The 22841-nt window shown below is 43.8% G+C and overlaps 1 protein-coding gene across 4 annotated transcripts in view; it reads left to right on the top strand.

Annotated features, from left to right (window-relative positions):
* tcf7l2.L (transcription factor 7 like 2 L homeolog) overlaps positions 1-22841 on the top strand; it is a 152845-nt gene that overhangs the window by 115139 nt on the left and 14865 nt on the right. Inside the window, exons 1-6 of one of the 4 annotated variants that reach the window (XM_041568444.1) lie at positions 3321-3641; positions 13158-13290; positions 14453-14555; positions 17356-17442; positions 22342-22467; positions 22568-22727. In XM_041568444.1, the coding sequence (XP_041424378.1) occupies positions 3519-3641; positions 13158-13290; positions 14453-14555; positions 17356-17442; positions 22342-22467; positions 22568-22727 (732 nt within the window). In that variant the 5' untranslated portion in view covers positions 3321-3518. 4 annotated transcript variants of the gene reach the window in all.

Here is a 22841-nt window from a genome sequence, read left to right as displayed (position 1 = left end):
AGTCTGGGAGACACCAGAAGGGGATTGGGAGTCAAAAGAACCGGGGGAAAAAAAGGTGTTTTCCTGGTCAAATTCGTGTAAGAATTATTTACTGTGCAAGGTGCAAAGTGAAGATGTAGAAAATTAACCAGATGCGACTAGTGATCTGTGTTTTTTTTTAAAAAAAAATTAAAAAATCCATGATTTTATTCCAAAACTCAAAGCCCCCCCCCCATAACGAAATAGTTAAGTACATTCTGTGCCACTTCACACGTAATGATCTCTACTTCATTAAAAGCGAATTAATCTGTTCCCTCCTGTCCCCTGGGAGACACCTTTAAGATGATGATGATATTGTATTTCCCCCCCCCGAATTGTTAAAAAAAAAAAATCTAGCAGATTTGGTCCCTGTCAGTCAGAAATAATTGTGTTCTTAATCTTGTCCCTGATGGATGGCTCCGAGTTCAGCAACGGACCAGCTCCAATGACAAATACAATATTAATATTCATTAAGTGCTTTGACAATGCTAATTCTGATGCACTAGTAAAGGCCCTTCCAAAGTTAGCGGCCAAAAGCTTCAGAGCCTCGCAAGGTGGCAAGATAATTTGTGCTGGTTTGCTGAGCTGAAGGCTTTTAAAGTCTTTCGCAAAAAAAAAAAAAAAACACCTAGGTACCAGAAACAAAAAAAAAAACGGGGGAAAAAGTTCTGAAGCATTGGAAGGCAGGGCTGCGGAAATAATACGATCACAGCCCGCGAAAAAATTTGACACATCCGATGAAGCTTCTTTGAGCGAAAATTTCTACAAAGTTGCAACGAAAAAAGGCAGAGCATGGTAAGTCGGCACAATTTCTTTTTGATTTTGTTTAATCTTTTTGATCTTTTCAATTATCGCTATTTGAAGATCAATAGTCATTTCTTTTTTTCCCCCCTCTACTTTCGGAAGACACAGCGGCGGTTTGATATGTGCCAGGATACCCATCGGTTTTTTTTTTGTTTGTTGTTTTTTAAGAGGAGGCTTTTACCTCAAGTTTTTCCCTCTCCAATTTTTCTCCTTCTTGATCAGGAAGGAATTTGCCACTGGACTAGGGCAGAATCAATTCACCTGCAGGCGCCTGGATTTTACCCACTTTTAGGGTAAAAGGAGTAGGGAGAATTTTTTATTCATTTCTCAAAAATGTAGCGTTTTGTGCGGGGCTTTTCACTCGTGTCACACATTGACGGTGTTTGCTTTTATTTTCCCTGGTTCCACTGGCCACGTTTCCGCACCACATTAGGGCTTAGGAACTTCGGAAACAGACGGGGGGGATTTTTGCCTTTTATATTTGCCAAGTCGGGAGGCAGAATATCTGCTTTTGTTTGAACGGAGGGTTCGAAAGAAGGGGAAAAAGGCGGGGAGGGAGGGTGGGGAGAGAGAGTCAAGAATTATGCACAGGGAAAAAAGCTTTCATAAGAGGACCCTCGTTGAATTGGGGAGATCTTAGTAATTATGCTGTTCCCTGCCAACCACGATAATACTCTGAATGCCTAAACTTGAGTGAAGATCTGCTGTGGATATCCTCGCTCGCTCCCTCTGCTCTTTTCTATCGTTTGGCTCGGAGTCATTTGGGGTACGGTGCTGCCCTCCAGTGGAACCACTGGCGACTCCCAGCTAAACACTTGCCCACCATGTCTTTTTGTGGAATACACTAACGGCAGCATGTTCCAGAGCCAGCACACTGAAGCACCCCTAGTAATACTTGTAAATGGTAAGAGGAGCCCGTCCTCCGTCTTTCTACCTGTCTGTCCTCTTTCTCTTCTTTTCTGTCCAGTAAAGTTGCCTTTTTATTAGTATTTCTGCTCAGCTCTGTAGAGTTTCATTGTATCAAACGTTGCACCTCAAGGTCTCCTTTGACTTTTATTGGTTTTTGCCTCGAATGTTGTGCAACTTGAAATGTAGTTTTGTGTGAATTGTGGGGACAGAGCTGCTTAATCCATGTTTAACTTTTGCTTCTCTGTCCCCTTCTTGTTTTAATTTCATCGTTTCCACCAAGGACATTGTACCCAACCAAACCAATGCTGAACCTTAACCATAACCCGTTTCCAAGCTCTGCTGGATATGATCCGTTTCACTTTTCATTTTCCCACATTTTCCCACCCTCTCTCTGATTTCTTTCTTTTTCAACTTCTCCATTGGGGAAAGCATTTCCAGCATTTCCTAATATTTGTTTTTGATTGTTGGGCGTCAGGGCACTGTCCATCAATGGAGAGCAGACTTTTTGGTTTACTTAGGAAATTGCACGTGTTACAAAGGGAGTTGCTGGAGTGAGGTGGCCGCTCTGAATAGAGGGAGGAGGTGGCAATTAGCAGTCTCTTGTTGGCATTTTTACTTGTCAAACCTAAGTCCTGTGGCTTTTGTTAGCCCCTTGTAAAGGGAAATCACTGTGTTTTGTTTTGGTATTAGGGGCCTTTAAGGTTTCAGGCTGACACTGCAGCGCTAGATAATGTGAAAGGGGAAATAAATTTGGAGTGTGTTCCCAGGGGAGGTGAGAGTTCACTCTGTAATTGATTTGTTCCCTCGTTCTCTGATTCACTTTGCCTAAAATTTGCAGATAATCCAGATTATCCATTTTACTCGCTGTCCCCTCTCATTTCCCCGAAGCCCTGACGCTCGCTCGTTGCAAAATGAACTTTTGCGTTTGCTGAAATTCAATCTGTAAAAAAAAAAAAAGCTGATTTTTATTTTCATATCAATCTCGTGGTGACCGACTCATACCATCGTTGTCATCTTAGAATATGTGGGCGAACAAGATTGGAGAAAAATGTGTAATTTGCATGAAATTTACATGACTAAATCTCAGGGCCATCGGAAATGGGGATATATATATATATATTTTTAGGCCGTTCTTAAATGACAACCGGAATCCTGCACATGTCCCGAAAGCTTCTTAGAAGCCCCTCTTCCCCCTTTTGAGTCACCATCATTCAGACAATAGCTGCCGGAGTTGTTGGTGTATGGGGCAGGCTGGAGAATTGACCACTGGGAGTCCAATTTCACAAAAGCCTCCCTGCCATTGTCTTGTTTACTAGTCACTTAAACCAAGATTGAGAATTAATTCTGAGTGAAAGGCAAGAGGGAGGCTGGTGGGATAAAGTGCACAGGCCACACAGGCTCAGTTGGGGACGCTCAGGCAACGAAACCTTCCCCGTCTCCAGCCCATCCTCAAGGAGATTTGACTGTGCAATTCTTTGCTTCTTCCTGCAACCGATTGAGCTTCTTCTACTTTAGCAGTTCTCCTCTGTTGGCCATGGCATGGGTTGGGCTGTGTCTCTAGAATGCAGAGGACTTTTTTTAAGACTTTTTTGGCATGACTGGTTCTAGTGGACGTAGTTAATGAGCCGGCTATGAGGCAGGAACATGCAGTGAAGGCCGGGAAGCTCAGAAGGAGGCACGTGAAGTTGGGATGTAGCAATGTCATTGGGTGTCCAAGTCTAGAACGGAGCTATTGAGTGGAGAGAACGGAAGCCGTGGGAATTGGGGTTAGAGGAAGGAAGGTTGCAATGTACACTGGGGATGCAGCTTTAGTTGGGATGGAGGTACCAAGCGATAAGCAGCCTGTGCCAAGTTGTGGATTATCTCTGCTGCAGGACATTGGCACTTGGCACCTCAATCTAAATTGCTGGGTGAGTACAGGAACCTTTTTCTTATTATTCGAATTAGATTTGTTTTGGGGAAACCTCCATGATCCCCCTTTTTCTCTCAATAATCAAAGTCCCCCCTCCCATTGGTTCATTTGACAACATTTTAACCAGTTAGATGCTGGATGTGGCCTGCAATTTCTTGGCTTACCCTGGCGACTTCGTTCCGCTTATAACCGTTGACACTTGGATTCCTCCTTGTCACAAGAAGTATATTACACCAGCCCCAGCAAGTATAAGGTTAAATTATTCATTGGGCAGTTGAGCGGTGCACATTTCTGGCCTTTGTTTCCTAAAAAGACTCACGTGAATCTGCCGAGAGAGACCCAGGAGGGGAAATAGAATTGGGCCGATGAATGGATTCATGCGACTATGTGAGCGAGGAACAGCCGGGGACGGGGGGAAAGTATCAATCAAGTGCTGTAAATGAACAATTTGGGTGTTAGAGGGAAAACTAGAGTTTAGTGCTTCCCTGGGGATTAATAAAAGGTTAATTCATAAGGGCTGAATGAGATTTCAGAAGGAGACAAATTGAAAGAGGCAGAGAATGATTCTGGTCACTGGCGGTTTCTGCTGGAACCTGCTCCTGATGGATCTCTATCGCATTCACTGTGTCTCAGTGGGACTGGGAAGATTTGGGGCGGAGGTTGAGAGGGGAATATGGGATTTTTAGTAACATCCGGTTTCCATAAAGTAGAGGATTTTATAGAGAGGGGGAAAAAGAAAGTTGGTTTTGGAAACTTTTCCTACTTGAAATGCAGAACAAGATACACATTTCTGGATGTATTACAACTCCCAGAATCCCCCCAACAGCCCTGTAGATTAATGACTGGATCTTGCTGATATTTTGTTGTTCAGACAACGTTATGTGCAGCAGCGTAAGGGTTCATGTCAAATACATTACATACAAAAACTGATAATAAAAATAATTTAATCTCCCCTTTATACATAGCAAAAAAAGCAATATCAGCTGGGTTCCCCCCTAGTTTCTTTTCAATAACGTTTTTCAATGTGCCAATTGCTGGGAGATGTTAAAAATGAGGACCAGGGGCCCAATTATATATATATATGTGGGCTTATTTATCTGACCTACAGTTGGCCTTTTAAAGGAAAAGATGTACTGAAATACAAGTCCTTGTGATGATATGATGACATTTTCTCTTTCTATTGACACCTTGGGTCCAACTGTTGTACCAAACTATGGTCTTCAGAGTTTGCAAATTGTGCTGCTTTTTTTGGGGTTATTTAATGTATTTTTGCAGATTTTAATTGTGTACACTGTTACTTAGTTGTTTTGCTTAACTGCCTTCTGTTGGGGGGGCATGAGACAGGCCTGGGCTGGCAATGTGTTGGTTTTGGCAAATGCCAGAGTGACTGCTGTAAAATACTATACACAGTCCATATTTATTTGGGCCCCTCTGTACTTGGAATGCCAGGGCCTATTTTGGGTCTCAGTCCAGGTCTGGATACGACCAACTGCTCTGGGCCCTAAAACATTTACTGTAGATAGCAATAGAGAGGCATCGCAGGACAACATGGAGACTGTATGGCAAGATGAAGACAGTAGGACAAGATGGAGACAGTGGGGCAAGATGAAGACAGTAGGACAAGATGGAGACAGTGGGGCAAAATGAAGACAAAATACAGACAGAAGCCAGAGATATGGAGACAGTAGGCCAAGAAACTAAGGTAATATGGAGACAGTGGGACAAGATGGAGACGGTAGGCCAAGATAGAGAGGGTAGGGCACGGTAGAGAAAGTAGGGTAAGATGGAGACCGTAAGCCAAGATGGAAGGAGTAGGGAAAGTTAGAGTCAGGCAAGATGGAGATGGTAGGACAGTATAGAGACAGTATAGAGACAGACGTAGGACAGTATAGAGACAGTAGGACAAGATGGAGACAGTAGGGCAAGATGGAGACAGTAGAGCAAGATGGATACAGTAGGGCAAGATGGAAACAGTAGGACAAGATGGAGAAAGTAGGACAAGACGGAGACAGTAGGGCAAGATGGCGACAGTAGGGTAACATGGGGACATTAGGGCAAGATGGAGACAGTAGGGTAACATGGAAACAGTAGGGTAACATGGAGACAGTAGGACAAGATGGAGACAGTAGGGCAAGATGGAGACAGTAGGGCAAGATGGAGACAGTAGGGCAAGATGGAGACAGTAGGGCAAGATGGAGACAGTAGAACAAGATGGAGACAGTAGGACAAGATGGAGACAGTAGGGCAAGATGGAGACAGTAGGGCAAGATGGAGACAGTAGGACTAGGACAAGATGGAGACCGTAGGGTAAGATGGAGACAGTAGGACAAGATGGAGACAGTAGGACAAGATGGAGACAGTAGGACAAGATGGAGACAGTAGGACAAGATGGAGACAGTAGGGCAAGATGGAGACAGTAGGACAAGATGGAGACAGTAGGGCAAGATGGAGACAGTAGGACAAGATGGAGACAGTAGGGCAAGATGGAGACAGTAGGACAAGATGGAGACAGTAGGGCAAGATGGAGACAGTAGAGTAACATGGAGACAGTAGGGCAAGATGGAGACAGTAGGGCAAGATGGAGACAGTAGGGCAAGATGGAGACAGTAGGGGAATATGGCAACAGTAGGCTATGAAGTTGAAAGAAGGGCACAGTGGCAGCAGTACTATTGACATACACAGGCTCATTCTGTGTGGTTGAGTAGCCATTAGCCATGTCTGATTTACATACAGATACAACTACATACAACTCCCTGTATATTCATATATTCATTGTAATTGTCAGGCAGACAGACATTCTTTACAATATTTTGTAGAACATCTTGTAAATTACTTATAAGTAGGATAAAAGGAATACAGCAACTTCTTCTCCCTTCTTGTAATGGAAACAATATGGCAGCTCCCATATTAAATACAGTGCATGTGTGTGTGTATAGTATAAAATGAGTGGGACTCTATAAAGTGTATATATATATATATATGTTTATGTATTAGCCCTTGGCTCATGTCGGCTGTAGGAAAGAGTTTGCCGGGCTCTGGGAATGTGCTGCAGAGCGGGAGATGTTGGGGGGCGAGAGAGTTCAAGCTATTTTTAAGGATCATTTTGGCATGAATTGAAGCTCCCGCTCAGCTCAGGAACAGCAGCTCCAGGGGGCTCAGTAATTCAGAACTGACGGACCTTTGCAATGAAGTGCCAGGGTCTGACCAAACCTCCTCCGTGTTACTTTTTGTGTTATTTGTACTTCTTCATAAAAGCACCCGGGCTCGTCCCCCACTTGTGCAGAAAAAGGAACCTGTAGGGGGGCATTGAGGAGAACTGGGCCGGGAGTCAGGCAGAGCAGTAGCCCAACTTGTTTCCTCCGTCTGTTGATTATCAGTCTCTACTGTGAGGGGCAACCTTTCCCCCCTCCTGGCTTGTGGCTCATAACCATGTATAGAGAACATGGAACTTTCTCTCTTGGCACCTTCCAAAGTAGGAGGAAGAATAGGGGTGTTCAGCTTTATCTCCCAAAGAGCAAAATGTATTTTCTGAATCCTTAACATCATGTCATTTTAAATATATATCTCTGCCCTGGGGCAGTTTCCCCTTCTCTGTATATTTGTATTTATACATATGGGAGGAGGAGGTGCCATATTGATTCCCTTAGACAGTACAGTATGAGGGTATAGCTTATTGTGTGCCCAGAACATTCCTTCTCTGTATATTTGTATTTATACATATGGGAGGAGGAGGTGCCATATTGATTCCCTTAGACAGTACAGTATGAGGGTATAGCTTATTGTATGCCCAGAACATTCCTTCTCTGTATATTTGTATTTATACATATGGGAGGAGGAGGTGCCATATTGATTCCCTTAGACAGTACAGTATGAGGGTATAGCTTATTGTGTGCCCAGAACATTCCTTCTCTGTATATTTGTATTTATACATATGGGAGGAGGAGGTGCCATATTGATTCCCTTAGACAGTACAGTATGAGGGTATAACTTATTGTGTGCCCAGAACATTCCTTCTCTGTATATTTGTATTTATACATATGGGAGGAGGTGCCATATTGATTCCCTTAGACAGTACAGTATGAGGGTATAACTTATTGTGTGCCCAGAACATTCCTTCTCTGTATATTTGTATTTATACATATGGGAGGAGGGAGGTGCCATATTGATTCCCTTAGACAGTACAGTATGAGGGTATAGCTTATTGTGTGCCCAGAACATTCCTTCTCTGTATATTTGTATTTATACATATGGGAGGAGGTGCCATATTGATTCCCTTAGACAGTACAGTATGAGGGTATAGCTTATTGTGTGCCCAGAACATTCCTTCTCTGTATATTTGTATTTATACATATGGGAGGAGGAGGTGCCATATTGATTCCCTTAGACAGTACAGTATGAGGGTATAGCTTATTGTGTGCCCAGAACATTCCTTCTGTTTATATTTTTATTTATACATATAATTTTAATGGCAAAAAAGCATCTCAGTTCTGCTTTATAACTGTGATTCCAGAAAGGATTATAACAGAATATCAGAGGCTAATAAACTAATAGGGGGACATCAGCAGCAGTCAGTAGACCCACCAAGGTTGTTTCTTTCCAGCAATTCCACCTTCAGCCAATAGATGACACTATAGAAGTGTTTATTTGTTTTAATCAATAGGCCAACAGAGTATTATGTGCCTGTCGATACTGACCCATGTCATATATATATATATTGTGTGCCTCAATGTGGCTAGTATGTTGTGACTGTGACTCCTAAACTTTCTTTATTTCCCTAAGTAAACTAAAGGGTTCATGTGTGTGGGGGGTCAATCCTTTGTATCTGCATTTACTAATTGTGTTCTATTCATTGGAGCAAACTATACTAGTACATTAGTCAGAGTTAATTTAGTTGCTACATGGTAACAAAATGTTTTGTCCATTTCTTCTACATTGTTTCACTGACCAAACTGTGATTCAGGTGGCCGGCTACTAAATATGACTTTTGTTTGTCATGTCTGTGTGTGGCTTGTAGATGATGTACAATTGTGTAGCATGACATGTGTAGTATTTAAGAGATTTCCATAATGTGTATTAAATAAACAGCCTCTCACCTGTCACACGAACCTACAGAAATCACAGAATTATCAAAGGCAACAGAAATGAGCTGCTTTCATTTGCTCCCTGCATGTTTCATATCCAGATATTTTAACATAAATCACAGAATTTCAGTTGCTTTCAATGAGTTTGTACGAGCCCCACTTATCTCCTGCTCTCTCATCACTCGAGCTGTCTCCCAAAGTCTAGTGCCATGAGCTTCCTATGTTCCTCCAGAGGAGCAGGGTGGGCAAGAAGCTGGCAGCAACTGGGCAATATGAAGAGCAAGATGGAGACAGTAGGACAAGATGGAGACAGTAGGGGCAAGATGGAGACAGTAGGACAAGATGGAGGCAGTAGGGCAAGATGGAGACATTAGGGCAAGATGGAGACAGTAGGGCAAGATGGAGACAGTAGGGCAAGATGGAGACAGTAGGACAAGATGGAGACAGTAGGGCAAGATGGAGACAGTAGGGCAAGATGGAGACAGTAGGGCAAGATGGAGACAGTAGGACAAGATGGAGGCAGTAGGGCAAGATGGAGACAGTAGGGCAAGATGGAGACAGTAGGGCAAGATGGAGACAGTAGGGCAAGATGGAGAAGGGCAAGATGGAGACAGTAGGACAAGATGGATGCAGTAGGGCAAGATGGAGACAGTAGGGCAAGATGGAGACAGTAGGGCAAGATGGAGACAGTAGGGCAAGATGGAGGCAGTAGGGCAAGATGGAGGCAGTAGGGCAAGATAGAGACAGTAGGACAAGATGGAGACAGTAGGTCAAGATGGAGACAGTAGGGCAAGATGGAGACAGTAGGACAAGATGGAGACAGTAGGACAAGATGGAAACTGTAGGACAAGATGAAGACAGTAGGGCAAGATGGAGACAGTAGGGTAAGAGTGAGACAGTAGGGTAAGAGTGAGACAGTAGGGCAAGATGGAGACAGTAGTGCAAGATGGAGACAGTAGTACAAGATGGAGACAGTAGGACAAGATGAAGACAGTAGGGCAAGATGGAGACAGTAGGGCAAGATGGAGACAGTAGGACAAAATGGAGACAGTAGGACAAGATGGAAACTGTAGGACAAGATGAAGACAGTAGGGCAAGGTGGAGACAGTAGGGCAAGATGGAGACAGTAGGGCAAGATGGAGACAGTAGGGCAAGAGTGAGACAGTATGGCAAGATGGAGACAGTAGGGCAAGATGGAGACAGTAGTGCAAGATGGAGACAGTAGGACAAGATGGAGACAGTAGGACAAGATAAGACAGTAGGGCAAGATGGAGACAGTAGGGAAAGATGGAGACAGTAGGACAAGATGGAGACAGTATGGCAAGATGGAAACAGTAGCGCAAGATGGAGACTGTAAGCCAAGAAGGAGAAAGTCGTGCAAGATGGAGACAGTCGGGCGAAATGGAGAAAGTAGGTCAAGATGGAGAAAGTAAGTCAAGATGGAGACAGTAGGACAAGATGGAGACAGTAGGGCAAGATGCAGACCGTAAGCTAATATGGAGACCATAAGGCAAGAAGGAGACAGTAGGGCAAGATGGAAAGAGTAGGACAAGATTTAGACAGTAGGATAAGATGAGTAGGACAAGATGGAGACAGTAGGTCATGATGGAGACAGCAGGTCAAGATGGAGACAGTAGGGCAAGATGGAGACAGTAGGTCAAGATGGAGACAGTAGGTCAAGATGGAGACAGTAGGGCAAGATGGAGACAGTAGGGCAAGATGGAAAGAGTAGGACAAGATTTAGACAGTAGGATAAGATGAGTAGGACAAGATGGAGACAGTAGGTCATGATGGAGACAGCAGGTCAAGATGGAGACAGTAGGGCAAGATGGAGACAGTAGGTCAAGATGGAGACAGTAGGTCAAGATGGAGACAGTAGGGCAAGATGGAGACAGTAGGGCAAGATGGAAAGAGTAGGACAAGATGGAGACAGCAGATCAAGTTTCAAGACCATGGCAGTAGGGTAAGGTGCAACTGTGTAACTTTATTACACCTTGGTTGATTACTATAGTGAGTTGTACTTCAGTAGTAGCCAATGACCATAGATCTGACATCTCTCCTTATATAACTAGGGAGATCCCAAAAATGTCTGTACTGCTCCACTACTGCTATAGGCCACTGCGCTTGCCTCCCGGGTGTCCTGTGGTATGAGCACAAGCTACTTATGGAAATGAAGGTGCAACGTGAGAGCCTAATCCGCTCATGTGTTTGTACAAGGGCCTCTAATCTGGTTAAATGTTCCGCCTTGTGAGATTTCAGCTCAATTCCTCCATTGGGAATTGGGATTGTTGGGTTGGATTACTGTGTATTGTGCCGGGATGCAGTCAGGTGCAGCGCTGAGCTCTCGGCCTCGTTAGGGGGAAAGCACTTTATTAACGGGAAACTAATGTTAAAAAGAAACTTCATTCACAGCTAATCACAGACATTTGTTTTCATACTATTTGTGTATCTACTGTCATGTATTGAATCTGCTCATTAATTCAGGCCTCACTGGGACAGGGTCTGCTTCTTGGACTTTCCTTGATGATCAATAGAATTGTAGACGTGTCTCTATATACTGTATCTCTATTACTACCTATGGTAAAGGGGTGGTTCACCGTTAAGTAAACTTTTAGTATGTTATAAAATGGCTAATTTTAAGCAACTTTTCAATTGGCCTTCATTTTGTTTTTGAATTGTTTGCCTTTTTCTTCTGACGCTTTTTAGCTTTCAAATGGGGTCACTGACCCCACCTTACAAACAAAAGCTCTGTAAAGCTACAAATGTATTGTTATTGTTACTTGTTATTCCTCATCTTTCTATTCAGGCCTCTCCTATTCATATTCCAGTCTCTTATTCAAATCAGTGCATGGTTGCTAGGGGGATTTGGATCCTAGCAATCTGATTACTGAAATTACAAACTGGAGATCTGCTGAATAAAAAGCTAAATAACCCAAAAACTACAAATAACAAAAAATGAAAATCAATTGCAAATTGTCTCAGAATATCCCTCTCTCCATCCTACTAACAGTTCATTGAAAGGTGAACAACCCCTTTAAGAGCTGCCTTATTGATTCCCTTAGACAGTACAGTATGAGGGTATAGCTTATTGTGTGCCCAGAACATTCCTTCTCTATATATTTGTATTTATACATATGGGAGGAGGAGGTGCCATATTGATTCCCTTAGACAGTACAGTATGAGGGTATAGCTTATTGTGTGCCCAGAACATTCCTTCTCTGTATATTTGTATTTATACATATGGGAGGAGAAGGTGCCATATTGATTCCCTTAGACAGTACAGTATGAGGGTATAGCTTATTGTGTGCCCAGAACATTCCTTCTCTGTATATTTGTATTTATACATATGGGAGGAGGAGGTGCCATATTGATTCCCTTAGACAGTACAGTATGAGGGTATAGCTTATTGTGTGCCCAGAACATTCCTTCTCTGTATATTTGTATTTATACATATGGGAGGAGGAGGTGCCATATTGATTCCCTTAGACAGTACAGTAATGAGGGTATAGCTTATTGTGTGCCCAGAACATTCCTTCTCTGTATATTTGTATTTATACATATGGGAGGAGGAAGTGCCATATTGATTCCCTTAGACAGTACAGTATGAGGGTATAGCTTATTGTGTGCCCAGAACATTCCTTCTCTGTATATTTGTATTTATACATATGGGAGGAGGAAGTGCCATATTGATTCCCTTAGACAGTACAGTATGAGGGTATAGCTTATTGTGTGCCCAGAACATTCCTTCTCTGTATATTTGTATTTATACATATGGGAGGAGGGAGGTGCCATATTGATTCCCTTAGACATTACAGTATTTGTATTTTATTTGCTGCAGATTTTCTCCACTTGACAGTTTTACCATAAAGTTACCAAAACCTCTGTTAAAGTTCCCTCTGTGTCTCCCTAAGTTTCTCTGGGGCCCCACTTTTTCTTTGCTTAGTTTTTTATGAAGCTGCCACACAGTTGGTAACTACACCAGCCATTGCAATGGTGACTGCAGAACAGACCAAGGCTTTACTTGTCCTTTATTTTGCATGGATTTCGGTCAGGCCGTTGTCTCAGGTTCTGTTCTTGTCTGTACAGAGTTATTATGTTACATTTCAATATGATGTAGAGAAACACAGTTTGCAGTTGGTTTCATTGAATTTAATCTGATTGCTAGGACCACTTGTGCTAGCAACCAGACACAGGAAGGATAGAATGACGAGAGGCAACAAATCATAATATTGTTGCCATAGAAGCTGGCCATAGCAACCAGCCTGGTAAGGGAAGGTAACCAGTACTTGCTTGAGTGATCATAAAGGTGAACTTGCGCTTTGGAGTTTTAGTGTTTTAGTGTTGCTAGGGTCAGGGTGCTTAGCAACTGTAATACTGTGTATATACCAGAGTGCTAGTGATTGTTTCTAATATTCTGGTTTTTGTTCCCACAGTCTAACAAGGTGCCCGTTGTACAGCACCCTCACCATGTCCACCCCCTCACGCCGCTCATTACCTACAGCAACGAGCACTTTACCCCAGGGAACCCCCCACCGCACTTACAGGCAGACGTGGACCCAAAAACAGGTGAGTTCTTGTTCCATCAGGGTACGGGGAGTTATTACTCTGCTCCACTGCCTGCAGCTCATTCGTTATTATATAGTATAATATCATTATTATTACACTATTTACTGTGCTTGATCCATCTTCACACATTCTTCTAAAGGGGAAGAAAAGGCTAAAATTAAGTAAGATTTATCAGAAAGGTCTATATAAATACACCAGTAACCCCTCTGACAAAACAAACAGCACATTTCTTTCCTTCTATTGTGTACTCATGGGCTTCTGTATCAGACTTCCTGTTTTCAGCTTAAACCTCCAGGGCTAGGGCTTGAGCATGCTCAGTTTGCTCCACTCTCCCTCCTCCCCTCCCTGCGCTAATCTGAGCTCAGAGCTATGAGTGAACAGGGAGAGACTCAGGCAGGAAGTGATGTCACACAAGCTAATATGGCAGCTGCTTTCCTAAACAAACAGAGAGCTTCTAGAGCTGTTCTACAGAAATGTAAAGCATTCTACAGAATAAATATAGTGTTATAGCTTGTACTAATCTATTGGCAATAAACTGCTTTAGTAGCTTTCCTTCTCCTTTAATTCTATAATATTTCCTGATTCCTCATTCTGCCACAAGGGGGAGCATAGTGTGATCACTAACAGTGGGGAAACGTCTCCCACTGAAATACTTGGAAAACGGCAATGCTGCAAAGACCAGCGCTCTCGCCATTCTTATCTCTCCCCTCTGGATAAAAGACCTACGATCTGATTCCTCCGTAGACTTCACAATGTGACCCACAGGAGTCTATGACTGCAGATAAGAGAGACCTGACTGCTGTGCTTACAGAGAGGCCACATAGACACTCTCTCCCCAAATCAAGCAATAGAAATACATTTTCCTTTGTTATAATATATAGATTCAATCCTGGATAAATGAAGAATTCCCCTTTCAGCACAGCAAATGAAAAAGTGGTAGTGTCTCTTTAAGAAGGGGAGGGGCTCAGGTGCTGTCAGTCACACATTAAATATAGCTGCAGCTGCCTGATTTTAAAGGGACATTTTCATTTTCCAGCCAAGCTGTAGTCATACTGTTTCATTAGACCCAGAGTGTGAATAACAAGACAGTGTTGCTTGTGGGCTCAGCCCCACATCGTTCTGTTTAACTGATTCTTCCCTAATTTTCTTTCTTTTTCTCCAGGAATCCCAAGGCCTCCACACCCTCCAGACATTTCCCCGTATTACCCTTTATCCCCGGGCGCCGTCGGACAGATCCCCCATCCGCTAGGATGGTTAGTACCACAGTAAGCAGTTCCAGAATTTTTTTTCCTTTACTCCCAATGTTTTTCTATGTCTGTGATTGTCTGTCGCTGCCATCTGTGCCCAGTGTCGTACTGTGAGTCTTATAGTTCAACAATGTCTGAATGACATGAGGTCTGACAGTTCACCTTCAAGTTCAATTTTAGTATGTTATAGAATGGCTAATTCTAAGCAACTTTTAAATTGGCCTCTTTTTTTTTTTTTTAGTTTTTTGAGTTATTTCCCTTCTTCTTCTGACTCTTTCCAGCTTTCAAATGGGGGTCACTGACCCCATCTAAAAAAACATATGCTCTGTAAAGCTACAAATGTATTGTTATTATTACTTTTTCTATTCAGTCCTCTCCTATTCATATTCCAGTCACTTATTCATATCAATGTGTGGTTGCTAGGGGTATTTGGACCCTAGCAACCAGATTGCTGAAATTACAAACTGGAGAGCTGCTGAATAAAAAGCTAAATAACTCAAAAACCACAATTAATAAACAACTGAAATCAATAGCAAATTGTCTCAGAATATCCCTCTCTACATCATACTAACAGTTAATTTAAAGGTGAACAACCACTTTAACATCCATCTGTCATTCTGTCATCCCCAAATCCACCATTTTTAGCTTTCAGCCTCCTGTTCCAGCAGAGCGATCTGGAATGCGGGAGTTATTGAACCCTAGATACTGTCCCTAATGTGGATAAATCTATTTGTTGGACCAGGGGAATCATTGGCTGTTCTTTGTGCCCTGGTGCAGTCAAATGCTCCTAGGAGTTTGCAGCAGGATTAAGCTTTTTGCAACCAGAGTAAAAAATGAAGGAGAGTGAAAGCCAATCACAGGCCCCTTCTCTCCAACCCCACCAAGTAGTATCTGAATGGGCCCACTAGAGAACCTGGGGTCCAGGAGCCACTCTCACCACAGTAGATGGAGACAGTGCAAATGCTACAGAGTTTATATAGGCTTCTGGTGAAAACCATAAAGGGCCAATGACTAGGGGCCCAGGGCCGGGCCAAGCCCACCCTTGTCTAGCCCCGCCCCCATGCGTGCGCTCACCATCGTGGAGGGCAATGAAAGGGGAAATGTTAGGGCATGGGAGGGACAGAGGAGAGGGAGGGACAGAGGAGAGGGAAGGGGAGGGACAGAGTTAAGAGACAGAGGAGAGGGAAGGGGAGGGACAGAAGGGAGGGTCAGAGGAGAGGGATAGTTGGAGGAGAGGGAAGGGGAGGGACAGAGGGAAGAGATAGAGGAGAGGGAGGGTTGGAGGGAAGGGGAGGGACAGAGGAGAGGGAAGGGGCGAGACAGAGGAGAGGGAGGGTCGGAGCGAAGGGGAGGGACAGAGGAGAGGAAAAGGGAGGGACAGAGGAAGGGATGGAAGAGAGGGGAGGGACAGAGGGGAGAGACAGTGGAGAGGGAAGGGGAGGGTCAGAGGAAGGGATGGAGGAGAGGGAGGGGAGGGACAGAGGGGAGAGACAGAGGAGAGGGCCAGAGGGGAGGGTCAGAGGAGAGGGAAGGGGAGGGATAGAGGAAAGGGGAGGGACAGAGGAGAGGGAGGGACAGAGGAGAGGGAAGGGACAGAGGGGAGAGACAGAGGAGAGGAAGGGACGGAGGAGAGGGAAGGGGAGGTACAGAGGAGAGGGAAGGGGAGGGACAGAGGGGAGAGACAGAGGAGAGGGAGGGACAGAGGAGAGGGAAGGGGGAGAGAGAGAGGGGCGAGAGACCAGGGTAGGCGAGAGCTGCAGACAGGAGAGATTCCGAACTAAGGATAGACAGAAGAATCTTAAACAGGTGCCTACCAGCGCCCCCACATCGTTGCGCCCTACCCCTAGTTCTGGCCCTGTGGGGGCCACTTGGACCTAGACCTGCTGGGTGGCCCTCTGGTACTCAAACATGCCAGTCTGGCATCCAGAATGGCCTTGCCCCTCCCCATACTGGTACTGTTAACCAACTCCCCTGTGCCAAGCACCTAAGGCCTTTGTCACGCCTGACATTTTTGGCACCACTGCCAGTTTCTGTACTTGCCATTATAGTTGCCATTATCGTTGCACTGGCAGAATTCTCCAATAAAAAGCCATCAGGGCTGCGAGTGCCACATGCAATTGGTTGTTTCGGCCCAGTAATCAGATTTATTCTGTGCATAGAAACAGCGCTGAGTAGAATCCAGCAGGGATTTCACCAATCCGACGCTTCCTTTGCTTTTTTATTCCACATATTTGGGACCCGCGAGGCCGGAAATACACAGCAGCCCCTGAGCCCCACGCCTTTGTAATTATTAATTATCCTAACGAGCTGTGACTCTCTGCGGGTCCCCCACAACCGTAAGTGGGACTTTCTCCCGGAAAATCTTGTCAACACTTATTAACGTGACAAAAGGCTACAAATTAAGCTCTGTTAATTTAATGTTTTCTCCCCAAGATCTAAATAGCACGAGGGGCCCCAGGAGCCGCTCAACCCTTTGATTTGCCTCTATTTTATTTTGGTATAAATTTACATTCATTATTGTGTGTCTTTGGCTCCGTAGCTCTCAATTAGTGTGATGGCTCCATTAAAGCAGGCCACATTTCGCCTTTAATTACGACAACAAAACACATAGTGCCAGCTCTGGGACCAGGCCGATATTGACATAAGCTGAGGTTATAAAATTTAATTAGCCGCCCGGACTTCATTTATGGCATTAAAATTGTTCCACGCTTCTCTGCCGCTTTGATCTGCACAATCCCCAAGATTTCTCCCCTGATCAAATGAGAAAATTGCTTATTCTGAATTTCTTTTTTTTTTATTTTCCCTCTAATTTTCTCAGGCAAGGTCAGCCCGTTTATCCAATCACAACGGGGGGCTTCAGGCACCCCTACCCCACAGCCCTTACCGTCAATGCTTCCATGTCAAGGTGAGTGTCCGTTTTTAGCTTCAATGTTTAATTGTGCCAGAAATGTTCCAAAAATGTCACCCAAAAAGTAACAATGTCAGGTTTGGAGGGATTGGTTAAAGGGAACTTAACCCTGACAATAGTATGAAGTTCTAAGGTAGTTGTGTTTTTTTTTTAATTACCCAAGACTGGGCTCAAATGCTAAGATAAGCAATAAAAAAAGGAAGCCTGATGGCCAAACTGGGGGGAAAATTAGGTGCATTTTTGATATTTCAGCCTGAATAGAATCGTCCCTTGTCTGTTGTACTTACATTAGGTTTAGGACTAGGTTAAGCTAAGGTTTTGTCATGTTGAGTTGAGGCAGTAAAGGAAGTTTGTTGGGACCACTCCATGATCATCCCCTGTAAGCTGTCATAAATGGTCTAGTCCCACCCACTGCTAGAGTCACAGACTCCCTGTCCACCTGTAAGCTGGCATTAGAGTGTTCTAGTCCCACCCACTGCCTGAGTCACAGACCCCCTGTCCTACTGTAAGCTGGCATTAGATGGTTCTAGTCCCACCCACTGCTTGAGTCACAGACTCCCAGGCCACTTGTACACTGCCATTAGAGTATTTTAGTGCCACCCACTGCTTGAGTCACAGACTCCCTGTCCGACTGTAAGCGGCCATTAGAGCGTTCTAGTCCCACCCACTGCTTGAGTCACAGACTTCCTGTCCAACTGTAAGCAGCCATTAGAGCGTTCTAGTCCCACCCACTGCTTGAGTCAATGACTCCCCAGCACCACCTCTGTGAACTGCAATAATTTTCTTCTAGTCCCACCCACAAAGCTCCTGCCCCGCCCACTCTAAGCTGCAGGGACGTAGAACTAGCATTCCCTTAGCACCGTATCCATATATGGAAAAGGATTGGTTATCATTACAAGACACCGGGGGGGGGGGGGCTGGGTAGGGACCCCGAGGGACATGGAAACCTTTTTGGGGGTTACCCCGGCGCTCAGATGAGCAGCCCATGTGCTTATGGGATTGTGATCTCTCCTCTGCCTTCCTCTGGGCTCTAATTAATTTCAGCTCGTTTTCTTATGGCTGCGAGTTTATTTACCAGCCGCTCGGCTGCGCAGTGTTTTAAGTCCTCGCTAATTACTGCTAATGACGATTTTATTTTCTGCTCATCTGATTTCCAGTCGAGTTAATTAAATCCATGCAGGTTACTCTTCCCACTGATGCCTTGAAATGCCTAATGGATTTCAATGATGATGATGATGATGGCTAATTAGATTAGTGCAGCTGTCCCAGCTGTGGGCCTGGGGTTGTGCTAACGATGCGAAGTATCAGAGAATTTAGCGAAACTGTCCCCCATTCTGTGTGGTATGGGACATAATGACTCCAAAAGGGGGAAATATTCCACATGTATCAGCAGGAACATTACCATGTTCTTAAACAGCAAAGAACATTCCTTCTCTGTATATTTGTATTTATACATATGGAAGGAGGAGGTGCCATATTGATTCCCTTAGACAGTACAGTATGAGGGTATAGCTTATTGTGTGCCCAGAACATTCCTTCTCTGTATATTTGTATTTATACATATGGGAGGAGGAGGTGCCATATTGATTCCCTTAGACAGTACAGTATGAGGGTATAGCTTATTGTGTGCCCAGAACATTCCTTCTCTGTATATTTGTATTTATACATATGGGAGGAGGAGGTGCCATATTGATTCCCTTAGACAGTACAGTATGAGGGTATAGCTTATTGTGTGCCCAGAACATTCCTTCTCTGTATATTTGTATTTATACATATGGGAGGAGGAGGTGCCATATTGATTCCCTTAGACAGTACAGTATGAGGGTATAGCTTATTGTGTGCCCAGAACATTCCTTCTCTGTATATTTGTATTTATACATAAGGAAGGAGGAGGTGCCATATTGATTCCCTTAGACAGTACAGTATGAGGGTATAGCTTATTGTGTACCCAGAACATTCCTTCTCTGTATATTTGTATTTATACATAAGGAAGGAGGAGGTGCCATATTGATTCCCTTAGACAGTACAGTATGAGAGTATAGCTTATTGTGTGCCCAGAACATTCCTTCTCTGTATATTTGTATTTATACATATGGGAGGAGGAGGTGCCATATTGATTCCCTTAGACAGTACAGTATGAGGGTATAGCTTATTGTGTGCCCAGAACATTCCTTCTCTGTATATTTGTATTTATACATATGGGAGGAGGAGGTGCCATATTGATTCCCTTAGACAGTACAGTATGAGGGTATAGCTTATTGTGTGCCCAGAACATTCCTTCTCTGTATATTTGTATTTATACATATGGGAGGAGGAGGTGCCATATTGATTCCCTTAGACAGTACAGTATGAGGGTATAGCTTATTGTGTGCCCAGAACATTCCTTCTCTGTATATTTGTATTTATACATAAGGGAGGAGGAGGTGCCATATTGATTCCCTTAGACAGTACAGTATGAGAGTATAGCTTATTGTGTGCCCAGAACATTCCTTCTCTGTATATTTGTATTTATACATATGGGAGGAGGAGGTGCCATATTGATTCCCTTAGACAGTACAGTATGAGGGTATAGCTTATTGTGTGCCCAGAACATTCCTTCTCTGTATATTTGTATTTATACATATGGGAGGAGGAGGTGCCATATTGATTCCCTTAGACAGTACAGTATGAGGGTATAGCTTATTGTGTGCCCAGAACATTCCTTCTCTGTATATTTGTATTTATACATATGGGAGGAGGAGGTGCCATATTGATTCCCTTAGACAGTACAGTATGAGGATATAGCTTATTGTGTGCCCAGAACATTCCTTCTCTGTATATTTGTATTTATACATAAGGGAGGAGGAGGTGCCATATTGATTCCCTTAGACAGTACAGTATGAGGGTATAGCTTATTGTGTGCCCAGAACATTCCTTCTCTGTATATTTGTATTTATACATATGGGAGGAGGTGCCATATTGATTCCCTTAGACAGTACAGTATGAGGGTATAGCTTATTGTGTGCCCAGAACATTCCTTCTCTGTATATTTGTATTTATACATATGGGAGGAGGGAGGTGCCATATTGATTCCCTTAGACAGTACAGTATGAGGGTATAGCTTATTATGTGCCCAGAACATTCCTTCTCTGTATATTTGTATTTATACATATGGGAGGAGGTGCCATATTGATTCCCTTAGACAGTACAGTATGAGGGTATAGCTTATTGTGTGCCCAGAACATTCCTTCTCTGTATATTTGTATTTATACATATGGGAGGAGGGAGGTGCCATATTGATTCCCTTAGACAGTACAGTATGAGGGTATAGCTTATTGTGTGCCCAGAACATTCCTTCTCTGTATATTTGTATTTATACATATGGGAGGAGGAGGTGCCATATTAATTCCCTTAGACAGTACAGTATGAGGGTATAGCTTATTGTGTGCCCAGAACATTCCTTCTCTGTATATTTGTATTTATACATATGGGAGGAGGGATTGTGTAGATTACTATGGGTTAGAATAATATAGTGGCTGAGGTGCCGGGTCCTGAGCTTATTAGTAAAAAACACTTTTCTTTCCTGGGCTCTATAGCAGGTATGTAGTTAAGGCGAGTATAGAGCAAATGAAAGAGCCGATTGGGATAATGGGCCGGTACAAATACTGGGTTATTATACGTGACAGTTGCAGGAATGTTGGCCGCTCACCCCGTTCTGCCGTTGCCTTTGATATTCATTGAGTGCAGCAGTGGGGCCAGGGCTCGTCACAATAAAGTGATGGGTCATTATACTTTAAACAGCTCGGAGAAGCCTAGATTGGCAATTAAACTGCACTTGCTGAGACTCGTCGGAGACACCCCGTGACCCCCTTTCCGACGGAGACGTCGGCACTCGGGGGCTCTCAATAGGCTAAATTGGTGAAAGCCACTTCTCCTGACGTGGGCAACTCTGAGTATCATCCGACTTCAAAGAGAGCCCCATCATGTATAAACCATAACTTGGGCTCACAGTGGCTCGTGGGGGGGGGAGAAAATAAAAATCACAGGCAGAAATAGATGAAAAAAAAGTTACATGTGCAGGGGGGGTCCGATGGGATAATGGCAAAGCCACTGAGAAAGGCGACGTCCCGCCGCTCACGCATAAAAGGCATCAGAAGAGCTGACACTTTAATGGAACCATGATAAGGAATAGTTACGTCTAATCAGTTTCTCTTTCTAGTCTCAATCAAAGACATTAAAGGCGACAGGAGCATTTATTGAGCTGCTTTTAAGGGGGTTGCATTGTTATTTTATGGGGGGCAGTTAAAGCTGGTGATTACATGAGAGCGCTGCCATTCCTGGGAAGTGATTGGTTCCAAAGTTATTCTTTCAGCCATCAGTATCTTAATTGTGGGGGCGCTGTTCCATTGTATCTCTACGGGAAACACTGGTGGGAAGCGGTACTGCAACTGGATTCATTTAGCCCATGACTGGATACAATGGGGTATATTTATCAAAGAGTGAAGTTAATAGTGAAGTTCCGCCACTAGAGTGAAATTCCGCCACTCTCCATTCATTTCTATGGGATTTTTATAGGCGTATTTATAAAAGGGTGAACTTTCACTTTCACCCATTGATAAATACGCCTTTCAAAATCCCATAGAAATGAGTTAAGAGCTGCGGAATTTCACTCTAGTGGCGAAACTTCACTCTTTGATAAATTTACCCCAATGTATATGGTTTGGGGTGTGACTTTAGAGATGGATCATTTCAACCAGTTTGTGGCATCTGTTTATTTGCTATTATGGAATGTGTATATTAGTGGGTCACAGTGGCAGGAGTACCTGTTTTAACCAATTCTGATGTTTTTTTGCTGTGCTTTTCTTCCCCTTTCATTCATTTTTATTCTGACGATTTACACAGCTTCCTTTCCTCTAGATTCCCTCCTCACATGGTGCCGCCTCATCACAGTTTGCACACAACTGGAATCCCTCACCCCGCCATAGTCAACCCTACTGTCAAGCAGGAGTCTTCCCAGAGTGACATGGGATCCCTCCACAGCTCGTGAGTATCCTCTTACCATATGGAAGTCTGTCTGTCTGTGTCACATGGTATAACGGAATCACCACGGGAGAACTGATAAGTTGGCTTTCTCCCCCATCAGGAAACATCAGGATTCCAAAAAAGAAGAAGAAAAGAAAAAGCCGCACATAAAGAAACCTCTAAATGCGTTCATGCTGTATATGAAGGAGATGAGGGCAAAAGTCGTGGCCGAGTGCACGTTAAAAGAAAGCGCAGCCATCAATCAGATCCTTGGCCGAAGGGTGAGTAGGGAGTTAGTTACCCTTTAATACAAAGGCGTGGGCTTCTGATGCAAGGGGCTGACTGTACTGCAGATAAGGGACAGAGGGTTGTCCTCTACTAGCCCCCCATGTATT

The sequence above is a fragment of the Xenopus laevis genome, chromosome 7L (assembly GCF_017654675.1).
Source record: "Xenopus laevis strain J_2021 chromosome 7L, Xenopus_laevis_v10.1, whole genome shotgun sequence".
Classification (NCBI taxonomy): Eukaryota; Metazoa; Chordata; class Amphibia; order Anura; family Pipidae; genus Xenopus; species Xenopus laevis.
The sequence above is the reverse complement of the archived record's forward strand: the minus strand, read 5'-3'. Positions and strand labels throughout refer to the sequence as shown.